Source organism: Hemitrygon akajei, unplaced genomic scaffold (genome assembly GCF_048418815.1).
Source record: "Hemitrygon akajei unplaced genomic scaffold, sHemAka1.3 Scf000163, whole genome shotgun sequence".
Lineage (NCBI taxonomy): Eukaryota > Metazoa > Chordata > Chondrichthyes > Myliobatiformes > Dasyatidae > Hemitrygon > Hemitrygon akajei.
In genome coordinates, this window is record NW_027332049.1 from 542,705 (window position 1) to 557,658 (window position 14,954).

At 44.8% G+C, this 14,954-nt stretch overlaps 1 protein-coding gene across 1 annotated transcript; it reads right to left on the reverse strand.

Moving 5' to 3' along the window:
• Window positions 1–2,143: 2,143 nt before the first annotated feature.
• Window positions 2,144–12,386, reverse strand: LOC140724111 (uncharacterized). The gene is made up of 2 exons (XM_073038594.1): window positions 12,335–12,386; window positions 2,144–6,141 (listed from the first exon to the last, which is right to left on the reverse strand). The coding sequence occupies exon 2, from the start codon at window positions 5,742–5,744 to the stop codon at window positions 4,470–4,472; it is 1,275 nt and encodes a 424-aa protein (XP_072894695.1). The 5' UTR covers window positions 5,745–6,141; window positions 12,335–12,386; the 3' UTR covers window positions 2,144–4,469.
• Between the last annotated feature and the right edge of the window lie 2,568 nt (window positions 12,387–14,954).

Consider the following 14,954-nt stretch of genomic DNA (forward strand, 5'->3'; position numbering starts at 1 on the left):
ATATTCCTGAGAGGTATTGCCTCTGGGAATCTGGATGAGGTACTCATAATAGATAGCAAATACCGATGGCCAGCTTTAGTCTTTGGCAATGGGCCAACACAATCCACAATAACTTTGGAAAAGGGTTCACTGAATGCAGGTATAGGCCGGAGTGGGGCCACTGGGGTGACCTGATTAGGTTTATCCACAACTTGACAAGTGTGACAGGCTCTGCAAAAGATCACAACATCTTTCCTCAAATTAGTCAGTAAAATTCCTTCATAATCCTGTTTAGTTTTATTCACTCCAAAATGGCCACCTAAGGGCATACTGTGGGCCAAAGTTAACATTTCTATCCTATACACTTTAGGAACTACAACTCGGTGAACAACTGTCCGTTCCTCACTCACAGGTATGGCAGGTGGCCTCCACTTCCTCATTAACACTCCATCCTTGAGATAATACCCGACTTGCATTTTCTTAATCTCATCATCTGAGAGAGCTGTTTCTTTTAAAACTTCAATCTCAGGGTCCCGGTTCTATTCTGCTATAAACTCCTTCCTAGACAGGGATAAGTCTTTCTCATCAGACTTACTACCTGAATCCTGTTGAAACAATGAAGGCAGAAAAGTCCCTGACAAGTCAGCATAACCTGAATCCCGATTTTGGCTATCATGGGTATCAGAATCATGCTGCACAGAACCGTCTGCATCAGCAGACTTTTTAGCCATACTTGGAGTTACTGCGCAGGAAGGATAAATGTTAAAATCCATCTCTGGGTCGTCAGTGGTTGGCTTAGTTGTCAACTGCACTGCAGGAACTACTTTACCATCTGCCAGGTCATTCCCTAACAGCAAAGTAACATCTTCCACTGGTAAACTGGAGCATAATCCAATCTTAACAGGTCTGGAAACCAACCCTGACTGTAAAGTTACCTTGTGCAATGGCACAGAAGCCCCAATGCCTATAATAAAATGCCGCTCCCAATGCCTTAATAAGATTTACCTCGCCAGTGTTAGTCTCATCACCAAACTTTAGAACGCTGTCTAATATAAGTGACTGAGAAGCCCCAGTATCTCAAAGATTTTCACTGGTACTGGGGTTGACCGTTCCTTTACTTATACAAACCCATCTAACATAAAATGATCAAATCCCTTCTTAACTCGGTCAGACCTCTCAGTCCTTAACTGAGCCTCAACAGAATGTTCAGAACCCTGTGGGTTTATAGGTGCTTCAATATATTGAATACAGGCATTTGGGACTGCCTCCTTTTTGTTTTTCTTATTCAGGATAGAACAGTTAGCCATCATATGAGCAGCTTATTACAACAGTAACAAGACAAACCAGAATATTTCTCCTTCAACTGCTTCCCTTCATCGTTACTCTTGTCACTAGTCCCAGCTTTAATTTCTGGTTTACCCTGGTGATCCCTGCTACTCTTTTGGAAACTCTTATTCTGGGTAAATTTAACATTATGAGTTAAAGCGAACTCATCTGCTAATCTAGCAGACTCCTGCAATGTAGCAGCATCCTTTTCATCCAAATACGTATTTATGTCATCAGGGACACACCTTTTGAATTCTTCAATTACAACCAATGCTTTCAAGCTGTTAAAATCATCATTTATATTTTTATATGTGCACCAGCAGTCAAAACACAAACTTCTCACAAGCAAATTCCATATAAATCTGGTTCACAGATTTCCTTGAATTTCTAAACTTTTGCCTGTATGATTCTGGGACCAACTCGTAAGCTTTGAGCACAGCCTGTTTCACTATGTCATAATCAGCTGCTTCATCAACTGTCAAAGCAGAATAGGCTTGCTGAGCCTTCCCCTCAATTACACATTGTAAGAGAATAGGCCAACCCTTTTTGGCCACTTTAAACTCTGAGCAACCTTCTCAAAATGCTGAAAGTATTTATCAACCTCTGCCTCGTCAAGTGGAGGTACCAATTTAACTTCCCGACTGCCCACAGACTTATCACCAGAGTCTAACGCTAGACCCCTTTGCTGCAATCTCTCTATCTTTTCCAGCTCGAACACCCTCTGTCTTTCTGCGTCCTCCCTCTGTTTTTCTGCCTCTCTAGCCTCAAACTGCCTCTGCCTTTCCGCAGCCTCCATCTTTAACTTTTCTAACTTGTAATGGAGCTCAAGCTCACTAGGTTTACTTTTAGGAAACACCTCCAACTCCTCCATGTTAAACACACCCTCAAATACATAACATTCAGTTATAATCCTCTGCATCTGTGCCTTCCTCATTGTCAATTTCACCTTAGCAATTTTAAACCTTTTCGCAATACACAACAACACGATCCTTCTGACGTCCTCTAATGCCTCAGAGGTTGGTGCTACCAGACATATAACAACATCCATTGCTGCTGATTTTGCACACACAAATAAATCAAAAGGGATTTCTCCAATGAAATCAATAATTAATCAACACACCCTCAAATTTGTTCATATCCCAGATGCAAGCCCCAATTTTGTTACGAACAAAAACCTAGAAACAAAAGCTTTAGAAATGAACCAGCAGCAATTGACTGCTCCTGGAGTCTGGTTTTGATGTTAAAACCACTATCTTTATTAGTATCTACTTATAACAAAGTAAATTAAGCAAGATAAATAAAAGTTAACAGTGTTATGTGTATATATGTGTGTAAATATAACTCCCAAACTATTGAGCTCGACGGAAACAAGGCTTAGAGTCTTGAGATGGTAAAGTATGGAAGTTCAGTTCATCCACGGAATAGGTGATGAAAGAGAAATATTTGTAATCCAGGGTAAATGTCGAGAGAGGGCAATTACATCGAATTCCAAAGGTTCCATTGTGGTAAAATGAGAGAACAGTCGCTGTAGACTTTATCCGTTGTCGTTTCAAATCACATACGAATTATCACCGAAAGTGACTTGTCACAAGGGGTATCATCTTCAAGTAAATTATCACATTACACCCAGACAAGGGTTAACACATAAGTGGTCTTCACAGGATACGCCAATTCGGATCCACACCTAAGGATCAAATGAGGTGATAACCACACATTCGATGTATGGTGAATTGATACTTAACCCACCCTTGTGGGCATAGGAAAGCTCTAAGCAGTGACCCTTGGCTACTAGTTCCCTGGTTTCGATCCTTCCATTTTTCCTCCTTCATCTCCGCCTGACTCTGAGTGTCTGAGTCCTCGGTTAAATCTAAACAAGCTGTGAGCGATGTAAACAAGCTGCAAGCCAGACTGATTTGACTTCTTAATCACTCTCTCTCTTAAAATGAATGTCCTCAGCAAGCAAAAGCAAGGAATTAATAAGAATGTGAACTGACTGGTGTGCCAGTAGTTGGGATGACTGAATGAATCCTTTCCAACATTCTGAGCAGGTGAAAAGCTCAGAATGTGTGAACTGACTGGTGAATCTGTAGGGTGGATGAATCAGTGAATTTCTTCCCACATTCTGAGCAGGTGAATGGCCTCTCTCCAGTGTGAACTCGCTGATGTCTCTGTAGTTGGGATGACAGAGTGAATCCCTTCCCACATTCTGAGCAGGTGAATGGCTTCTCCCCAGTGTGAACTCGCTGGTGACTCTGCAGGTTGGCTGACTGAGTGAATCCCTTCCCACAGACTGCGCAGGTGAACGGCTTCTCCCCAGTGTGAACTTTCTGGTGTCTCTGTAGGGTGGATGAATCCGTGAATTTCTTCCCACATTCTGAGCAGGCGAATGGCTTCTCCCCAGTGTGAACTCGCTGATGTCTCCGTAGGTGGGATGACTGAGTGAATCCCTGCCCACATTCTGAGCAGGTGAATGGCTTCTCCCCAGTGTGAATTCGCTGATGTATCTGCAGGGTGTATGACTGAGTGAATCCCTTCCCACAGATTGAGCAGGTGAATGGCTTCTCCCCAGTGTGAACTCGCTGGTGTGTCAGTAGTTGGGATGACAGAGTGAATCCCTGCCCACATTCTGTGCAGGTGAACGGCTTCTCCCCAGTGTGAAGTCGCTGATGATTCTGTAGGTGGGATGACCGAGTGAATCCCTTCCCACAGACTGAGCAGGTGAAAGGCTTCTCCCCAGTGTGAACTCGCTGGTGTGTCAGTAGGCTGGAAGAGTTGGTGAATCTCTTCTCACAGACTGAGCAGGTGAACGGCTTCTCGCCAGTGTGAACTCGCTGGTGTCTCTGTAGGGTGGATGAATCAGTGAATTTCTTCCCACATTCTGAGCAGGTGAATGGCTTCTCCCCAGTGTGAACTCGCTGATGTCTCTGTAGGTGGGATGACTGAATGAATCCCTGCCCACATTCTGAGCAGGTGAATGGCTTCTCCCCAGTGTGAACTCGCTGGTGTATCTGCAGGGTGTATGACTGAATGAATCGCTTCCCACAGACTGAGCAGGTGAACGGCTTCTCCCCAGTGTGAACTCGCTGATGACTCTGTAGGTGGGATGACTGAGTGAATCCCTGCCCACATTCTGAGCAGGTGAACGGCTTCTCCCCAGTGTGAACTCACTGATGATTCTGTAGGTGGGATGACCGAGTGAATCCCTTCCCACAGACTGAGCAGATGAAAGGCTTCTCCCCAGTGTGAACTCGCTGGTGTCTCTGTAGGGTGGAAGAGTTGGTGAATCTCTTCTCACAGACTGAGCAGGTGAACGGCTTCTCCCCAGTGTGAACTCGCTGGTGTCTCACTAGTTTCGATGCCAAAGTGAATCCCTTCCCACAGTCCGAGCAGGTAAACGGCCGCTCCCCGGTGTGTACTCGCTGGTGAGCCATTAGCTCAAATGACCGAGTGAATCCCTTCCCACAGTCTGAGCAGGTGAACGGCTTCTCCCCAGTGTGAACTCGCTGGTGTATCTGCAGGTTGGATGACTGAATGAATCCCTTCCCACAGACTGAGCAGCTGAACGCCCTCTCCCCAGTGTGAACTCGCTGATGCACCTTCAGCGTAGATGAGCAAGTGAATCCCTTCCCACAGTCTGTGCAGGTGAACGGCCTCTCCCCAGTGTGAACTCTCTGATGTACCTTCAGTTCAGATGACCGAGTGAATCCCTTCCCACAGACTGAGCAGGTGAATGGCTTCTCCCCAGTATGAAACAGCTGATGACTCCGTAGGCTGGAAGCGTGAGTGAATCTCTTCTCACAAACTGAGCAGATGAATGGCTTCTCCCCAGTGTGAATTCGCTGGTGACTCAGTAGTTGGGATGACAGAGTGAATCCCTTCCCACATTCTGAGCAGGTGAATGGCTTCTCCCCAGTGTGAACTCGCTGATGACTCTGCAGGTTGGCTGACTGAGTGAATCCCTTCCCACAGACTGAGCAGGTGAACGGCTTCTCCCCGGTGTGAACTCGCTGGTGTATCAGTAGTGTGCAAGAGTGAGTGAATCTCTTCTCACAGACTGAGCAGGTGAACGGCTTCTCCCCAGTGTGAACTCGCTGGTGTGTCAGTAGGTGAGATGACAAAGTGAACCTCATCCCACAGTCCAAGCAGGTGAATGGCCTCTCCCCGGTGTGAACTCGCTGGTGAGCCATTAGGTCAGATGACCGAGTGAATCCCTTCCCACAGTCTGAGCAGGTGAATGGCTTCTCCCCAGTGTGAACTCGCTGATGACTCTGTAGGCTGGATGACTGAGTGAATCCCTTCCTACAGACTGAGCAGGTGAATGGCTTCTCCCCAGTGTGAACTCGCTGGTGACTCTGTAGGGTGGATGACCGAGTGAATCTCATCCCACAGTCCGAGCAAGTGAACGGCCGCACCCCGGTCTGAACTCGCTGGTGTGCCATCAGGTCAGATGACCGAGTGAATCCTTTCCCAGAAATTCAGCAGATGACCAGCTTCTGACTGGTGTGTCCACAGGTGGGATGACAGACTAAGTGCTTTCTTACACACAGACTAAGCAGGTGAATGACCTTGCCCAGTGTGAACTTGCTGATGTACTTTCAGTTGAGATGACTGACTGAATCCATTCTCAATGTCTGAGCAGAAGAATGGGCTCTCCCCTGTGTAAAATGACGGGCGTGCCAGTTGGACAAATGACTGAGTGAATCCTGCCCCGTAGTCTGATCAGGTAGGATGGTCGATTGAATCCCTTGCTTCACTTCTTAAATATCTAGACAGAGACAGCAAAACTGGTGTGCCATGTCTGAGCTTCCGGGAGACAAATTCCTTCTCGTTTTTAACCTGTAAAAAGATTTACAAAATCCATCACTGGGTGTAGGACAACATTTCGGATGAGATTACTTGAGTTGCCAAGGTCTGATCCAGCATCACACTGTTACAGTGAGGTTCCACCCAAGTTGGACAGAGAAATCATCTTCTAACTGGGCACAGTGCTGGTATCTGGAATAACCATCAATTCCCTGATGCTCTTCTTGTTTCTATAGGAATGGGGCATTTCTGTGGTCTCCAATTTGTGCCTTGGCTCAGTTTGTCTCCCTCCATTGGTATTATTCCCTGTTCCTGCTGAGCTGCATGGGTGCCTCGCCACACAGTAACTGAAAAATTCTCACACAAATAGTCTTTCTTGACGTGCAGCTGGGATTTTCTTATATGTATTATTAACTTAAAGTGCCACAGTTTTAATGCCTTATAAAAATCTCTTGCTGAGATGAATGGTTGGTCCGCACAGCTGTTAAAGGCTCTTGCAGAAAAGTACCAACAAAGAAACAGGCCCTTTGGGCTATCTAGCTTGTGCTAAACTATTTAAACTCCCCACTCCCACACCCCTACCATTCAGGTACCTACACAAAACTCCTTAAATGTTGAAATCCAGCTCGCATTCACCATTTGTGTGGGCTGCTCATTCCACACCCAGATGACCATCTGTGTGAAGAAGTTTCCCCTCATGTTCCCCTTAACATTTCACCTTTCACCCTTAACCTATGGCCTCTGGTTGTAGTTCCACACCATCTCCGTGGTTAAAGCCAGCCTGCATTTTATCTATGCCCCTCTATCACAATCAAATCTCCCCTCAATCTTCTACATTCCAAGGAATAAAGTCCTAACCTGCTCAATCTTTCCTCATAACCCAAGTCCTCCAGACCTGGCAAAATCCTTGTGAATTTTCTCTGAACTCTCGGAACCTCTTTTACAACTTTCATCTATCTACTGTTGTCAGTGCTTTGGTTCATGAAGGCCAATGGGCTGAAATCTTTCTTTCCGTCTCTATCTAACTGTGATACCACTTTCAGTGAATTACAGACATCCCGGTTCCCTTTCCTCTACAACACTCCTCAGTGCCCAACCAGTCACTGTATAAGACCTACACTGGTAGGTCCTACCAAAGTGCAACACCTCACACTTGTCTGCATTAAATTTCATTTTCCATTTCTCAAACCATTTTTCCAGCTGGTCCAGATCGCACTGTAAGCCATGATAGTCTTCCTCGCTGTCCACTACACCCCAATCTTGGTGTCATCCACAAATTTACTGATCCAGTTAACCACACTATCATCCAGACTACTGAAATAGATGACAAACAACAACAGATCAAGCACTGATCCCTATGACACACAACTAGTCACAGGCCTCCAGTCAGAGAGGCAACCATCTGCTACCACACTCTGGCTTCTCCCAAAGCCAGTGTCTCGTCCAATTTACTATCTCATCTTGAATGCTGAGTACTGAACCTTCTTGACCAACCTCCCATATGAGACATTGTCAAGTGCCTTGCCGAAGTCCATGTAGACAACATCCACTGCCTTGCCTTCATCCACTTTCTTGATAACTTCCTCGAGAAACTCTATAAGATTGGTGAGCCATGAACTACCAAGCACAAAGCCATGTTGTCTATCATTAATCAATTCACATCTATCCAAATACTTATATATCTGGTTCCTGCACATAAGTTCCAATAACTTTCCCCCTACTGATGTCAAGCACACCAATGTACAATTTCTTAGTTTATTTTTAGAGCCTTTCTTGAACAGCGGAACAACATTGGTTGTCCTCCAATCCTCCAGTACCTCACCTGTCACTAAGGATGATTTAAATATCTGTGCTTGGGCCCCGACAATTTCTGCACTTGTCTTCCAAAGGGTCCGAGGGAACAATTTGTCAGGCCCTGGGGATTTATCCATGGCAATTTGCCTTCAGACGGCAAACACCTCCACCTCTGTAATCTGTACAGTCTCCATGAAGTTGATGCTGCTTTGCCTCACTTCTATAGACTCTGTGTCCACCTCCTGAGTAAATACGAATGCAGAAAAAATCTCCCCCATCTATTTTGTCTCCTCATACGGATTATCATTCTGATTTTGCAAAGGATTAATTTTTTCCCTTGCAATCTTTTTGCACTTAACATATCTGCAGAATCCATGAGGATTCTCCTTCACCTTGTCTGCTGGGGCAACCTCATGCCTTCTTTCATCAGTGTTCACTTGAATTTCCTGTATCTCATAAGTAGCCCATTTGTTCCTATCTGCCTGTATGCACCTCCTTTTTATTGATCTGGGAGATGAAAACCAAAGGGGTGATAGAGCTGCATGGTGGGAGGTGGGGCATGGGGGAGGGTAAACTAAAGTTGCAGGGGGAATGACAGAACAGATAGAGGAGAGGTTGTGGAGACAGATGTTGTTCAGACCTCAGACAAGGTCAGGAATGAAAAACGTTGAGCATGGTGCAGTGAATATGCTGAACCCTGTATATCTCAATGCAAGGAGCATGATAGGAAAGGTGGATGTGTTCAGGGAATGGATCAACACCTGGAATTAAGATACTAGGATCTGGCAACTGTGGACTGGGACAGGCTGCTTTATGGCAAAGGTGTGCTTGGTAAGTGGGAGGCCTTCAAAGTGAAATTTTGAAAGAGCAAAGTGGGTATGTGCTTCTCAGAATAAAAGATACAGATAGAAACTGTAGGGAACCTTGGATTTCAAGAAATATTGAGACCCTGGTGAAGCACAAAATGGAGTTGTATAACAGGGATAGGCAGGTAGGTACTTATGGAGGATAAGAAATGCCAGAGAACAAATAAGATATAAATCAGGATGGCTAAAAGAAGGCATGAGGTTGCTGTCGCAAAAAAGATGAAGGATAATCCTCAGGGATTCTAGAGATAGATTAAGAGCAAAAGGATTGTAAGGCACAAAGTTGATCCTCTGGAAGACCGGAATGGCAATCCACGTGAGGAACCAAAGCAGATGGGGGAGATGTTAAATATGTTTTCATCTCTATTTACTCAGGAGATGGACACAGGGTCTATGGGAGTGTGGAAAAAGACATGACATGGTGCTCCCTCAGACCCTACAGGAGGCAAGTGCAGAAATTGTCGGGCCCCTAGCAGAGATAACCAAATCATCCTTAGTGAACGGGGGGTGGGGGGAGGGTGGTTATCAGAGGGTTGTAGGATAGCCAAAGTTATTTCACTGTTCAACATAAAACATTGAAATCCACAGCATATTCCAAACCATTCAGCCCACAATGTTGTGCCAACCATGCAACTTACTCTAGAAACTGCCTAGAGTTTCCCTAGCGCAGAGCCCTCTATTTTCTAAGTTCCATGTACCTGTCTAAGAGGCTGTTTAAAGACCCTATTGTATCTGCCTCGACCACCGCTGCTGGCAGTGCATTCCACCCACACACCACTCTCTATGCAAAAACTTACCCCTGACTTTCCCTCGGTATCTATTTCCAAGCGCCTTAAAACTATGCCCCCTCCTGTTAGCCATTTCAGCCCTGGGAAAAGCCTCTGACTATCCACACGATCAATGCCCCTCATCATCTTATGCACCTAAACAAGGCTCTAAGCATAAACAAGGAAACTATACATTGTTTTGAGGATTTGTTGGAAGTATGCAAAATTATGAAGGTACAGATAGGGTAAATGCAGCAGGTTTTTTCCACTGAGGTTGGGTGGGATGACAACCAGAGGTCATGGGTAAGTGAGGAAGGTGAAAATTTAATGGGAACATGTGGGAAAGCTCTTCACTGAATCGATTGTGAGAGTGTGGAATGAGATGCCAGCACTGGTGCATGTGAGCTCGATTTCACCATTTAAGTGAAGTTTGGATAGGCAGCTGGATGGTAGGGGTATGGAGTGCTATCATCCCAGTGCAGGTCATTGCATCAGACAGCTTAAATGTTTTCAGCATTGTCTAGATGGACAAATGGTCTGTTTCTGCACTGAACTTCTCCAGGTTTCTATGACAGAGAAGCTGGACAAAATTGATTGGAAGGGGAAACTGGTAGGAATGTCGATGGAGCAGCAATGGCTGGAGTTTCCGGGAACAATTCGGGAGGTGCATGGTAGATACATCCCAGTGAAGCATTAGAATGGCAGGAGGACACAACCATCGCTGAAATGAGAAGCCAAACCCAACATAAAAGCTAAAGAGAGGGTAAATAATAGAGCAAAAAATATTGGGAAGCTGTTACAAATTAACAGGTCTGAACAACATCTGTCTGGTGTCAAGAAAACAACCCCTCCCTCAATGTCATATAAACTAAAGAGCTGGTTGTGGATTACAGAAGGAATGGAGACAGGGTAAATCCCTTTGCTGTTGAGAGGGTGAACAGCTGTACTGAGGAAGAAGGGCCCAAAGGATACTGGGGACCCAATTCACCACAACCACAAACTGTTCCTGCTGCTACCATCCAGGAAACAGTACCACAGCAAAAGGACCAGCTGACTCTAGGACATCATCTTCCACCAGGCCATCAGACTGATTAATTGATTTCTATGTTATATTGACTGTCCTAAGTGCAAACTATTTATTATGAATTACTACAAATTACACATTGCACATTTAGATGGAGACGTAACCAACAGATTTCTACTCCTCATGTATATGAAGGATGTATGTAATAAATTCAATTCAATTCACCCTTTCCACTATCTGTTCTCTCATTCTGGCTCCCATTCCCCTTACAACTTATTTTAACCACATCAGCCCCCCCTCCCCCGACACTAGCTGTAGTAAGCCTTACCACAAAGGTATTAGTCCCCTCTTGTTCTGTTCCCCTAACTAACAAATCCTCTATCAACCCCTTGAATGACCTCTGCCAGGTAATCCACCCCCCCAACCAGTTTCTAAAGTGGTCTACCTGTTGTTGTGGGGTTGACCACAAGAGTACTCTGTGAGGGCTGTTTAACCTCATTCCCCTTCCTGACTCTCACCCAGTTTCCTGTGTCCTGCACCTTGGGTGTAACTCACCTCTCTTCATATCATATCTATCACCTCCTCCAACTCCTTGGATGATCCGGAATTCATCCATTTCCAGCTCCAACTCCTTAAGTGCAGGGTTACAAGCTGCATCTGGATGCACATCTTGTAGGTGAGGGCAACAGGGACAATGGAGGTCGCCCCATCTTCCCACCAATGTCCCCTCTAATTTCTAATGACCAGTGTGCACATGAAGCCTGTATTGTGCATTTTTTTAATCCAGTGTCAACATGTGCACAGTGAATTTTATATAGAGAGGTATTCATTTTAACAGATAGCAAATCACTGTCGATAGGAACTTTGATCTCCTCTGGGTCTGATCAAGTTCACCTGCACTCTCACACAACCTATGTAACAGGCCTGTAACGGGTAATGAAGGATTTTCTCACCAGAGCTTTTGCACTTTGTCCATATGTGGTTTTCTTGCTAAATTACACTTCAAAAAGTCACATATCCAAGTATCACTCCACTTTTTCCCACTTGTAAATTCTCCAGCAACTTTTGCATCTCCACAATAGACACAGATAATACCAGTTTCTGTATTGTACATAAATATTTCCCCGAACCCTCCCCTAGGTGAACTCATTGATGGCAATGCCAATGAATCTGAAGGGAAGGGCAGTAGTCTGTCTCATTGGAGACATCTGGCACATTTGTGATGTGAAAGCTAATCGTTGCCCAGGGCAAAAAGCTGTTTGATATAATTACCTTCCCAGAGAGAATGAATCAAAACATGTTCTCACGGGCAGAAAAGTTCAGACCAGGAGGAGGTGGAACAAAGCAACACAGACAAAATACTGGAGGAACTCAGCAGGCCAGGCAGCATCTATGGAAAAGAGTACTAATGCTGAGTTCCGCCGGCAGTTTGTGTGTGTTGCTTGGATTTCCAGCATCTGCAGATTTTCTCCTGTTTGGGATTGGAGTTAAAACAAATGTGATTTTCTCAACAGCTGATGTAAAAGATTGTTGTGCCCTATCTCCGAGTTCCCAATCCTTACATTTAGATAGCTGGAGCTCAGCTCTGTCTGAGAGACACATCGGTTCCCATTCCCTCATCAGCCGGAAGCTCCCCGGGGCCCGAATAAGGATCGTGGGGCTGAGAAAGAGGGACGAGAGCAGGACTGTGCCGGGATTGAGGGTCGAGTGACTGGACTCACTGCAATTGTCCCTCAGTCGGTGTTGTAAAGGCTGACCCAGAAAATCGTTCTTACCTGCGCCGAGTTTCCGAGGCCTTTTGTGAACTGCGCATGCGCAACATTCGGGAACATCGGCATCTTTGACGCCTGCGCATTCAATCGGGGCTTCAGCGCAGGCGTCAAAGATGCCGAATTTTTCAAACGCAGCGCTTTCTGGGTAATCAAGGTGCCATTAAAGGTTTCTGCAGGCACCAGTTACATGTCCATATCAATTTTTTGGTGTATAGAAAACTCAGCAGCTCTTTTAACACAGAAAGCAGCCCCCATAATGAATACAATTAATATCAGCAAACTTTCTGCGCGTTTAATGCCAAAGTAGAATATTCTTAAAAATGCAGATATGAAACACAAGAGATTCTGCTGTTGCTGGAAATGTAGACACATACACATAAAATGCAGGAGGAACTCTGCAATGCATGCAGCAGCTAAGCAGAGGAGTACACAGTCCAGGCATGCTGAAGGGGTTCGGCCTAAATGTTGTCTATTTATTCCTCTCCACATTTGCTTCCTGATCTGTTGATTTCCACCAGTATTTTGCAGAAATAAACCACCTTTTTTTTCGATCAACCAGTTTCCAAATGTTTCTGATCTTTCATTTGTAACGACATCCTGTTGGTCTGATTCCTCATCTTCCTCCTCCTTGTAAACTCCAGGCCCCATCTCTTTCTGGAGCCCCAAAGCCCTGACTCAGGCTGGCAACTCTTTGGTTTCTGACTCTGCTCCATCGAAGATTCACTCCTTACTCTGCTGTCAGACTTTAGAGATGCATTGCAACAGCCCAGCTGTCTGAGGCACAGTCCTTTGAAATTAGTGAAAATCACCCAAAACATTGAAAAGAGCAAGGCTGACAAGTGAATTCAGAGCCAAAGCAAAAGCAAAAGACGGTGTACAAGGAAGCCAGAGCTAATGGGAAGATAGAGGATTGCAGGCTTTTAAAAACTTGCAGAAGAAATCTAGGAAGGTCATTCAGAAGGAACTGATGAATGATGCGAGTAAGCATGGGACTAATATCCAAGAGGATACTAAAAGCTTTTTTAAGTATACAAAATGTAAAAGAGAGTCAAGGGTAGATATAGGACCAATACAGAATGATGCTGGAGATATTGTAATGAGAAATGCAGAGATGGCAGTGGAACTGAATGAGTAGTTTGCATCAGTCTTCACAGTGGAAGATGTCTGTAGTATATCAGACATTCAAGAGTATCAGGGAAGTGACAATTACGACTGAGGAGGTGCTTAGGAAGATAATGGTCTGAGTGTGGATAAATCTCCTGGACCTGATGGAATGCACCCTAGGGTTCTGAAGGAAGTAATTGGAGAGACTGCAGAGGCCTTGACGATGATCTTTCAGCAAACGACAGATTCTGGCATTGTACCAGATGACTGGTAAATTGCAAATGTTACCCGCAATTTAAGAAGGGAGGGAGGAAGAAGAAAGGAAGCTATAGTCCTGTTAGCCCGGCAAAAGTGGTTGGGAAGTTGTTGGAAGCGATTTTTAGGGATGAGATTACGGAGTACCTGAGACACATGACAAGAGATGCCAAAGCCAGCATGGATTCCTGACATCAGTGGTTTGGGAAGTTGTTGGAATCGATTTTTAGGGATGAGATTACGGAGTACCTGAGACACATGCCAAAGCCAAAGAGATGCCAAAGCCAGCATGGATTCCTGAAAGGAAAACCCTGCCTGAGAAACCTACTGCAAATTTTAAAGGAAATTAAAAGCCAGGTGGACAAAAGACATGAAATAGATATAGTGTACTTGGATTTTCAGAAATCCTTTGACAAGGTGCCGCACATGGGGCTGCTTAGCAGGATAAGAGGTCATGGAATTACAGGAAGTTACTACCGTGGTTGAACATTGCTAGGTCAGCAGAAAACAGAGAGTGGGAATAAATGTATCGTATTCTGTCTGGCTGCCAGTTACCAGTGGAGTTCCACAGGGGTCAGTTTTGGGATCGCTACTTTTTACGATATATGTCTATGATTTGGACTACAGCATTAATGGATTTGTGGCTAAAATTGCCGATGATACAAAGATAGGTGGAGGAGCGGGTAGTGTTGAGGAAACAGAAAGACTGCAGAGAGACTCAGATAATTTCAGGGAACGGGCAAAGAAATGGCAAATGAAATATAAAGTTGGAAAATGGATGGTCATGCACTTTGGTGGAAGAAATAAACGGGCAGAGTAATATTTAGATGGGGAGATCCTTCAAAATGCAGAGAGGCAAAAGGAATTGGGAGTCCTTGTGCAGGATACCCTTAAAGTTAACTTCCAGGTTGAGTCAGTGGTGAAGAAGGCAAATGCAATGTTGGCATTCATTACTCAACGTATAGGATATAAGAGCAGGGATGTGATGTTGAGGCTCTATAAGGCACTCGGGAGACCACACTTGGAGTACTGTGTGCAGTTTTGTGATCCTTATTTTAGAAACGATATACTGACATTGGAGAGGGTTCAGAGAAGATTCAGGAGAGTTATTCCAGGAATGAGAGGGTTACCGTATGAGGAATATCTGGCAGCACTTGGGCTGTATTCCCTGGAGTTCAGGAGAATGAGGGGGATTTATACTAACATTTTGAATGTTAAAAGGCCTGAACAGATTAGATATGGTAAAGTTAATAACCATAACCAT

Bases quoted from the DNA above. Each gene is read 5' to 3' on its own strand.
- LOC140724111 (XM_073038594.1), bottom strand. From the start codon at position 5,744: ATGGCACACCAGCGAGTTCAGACCGGGGTGCGGCCGTTCACTTGCTCG.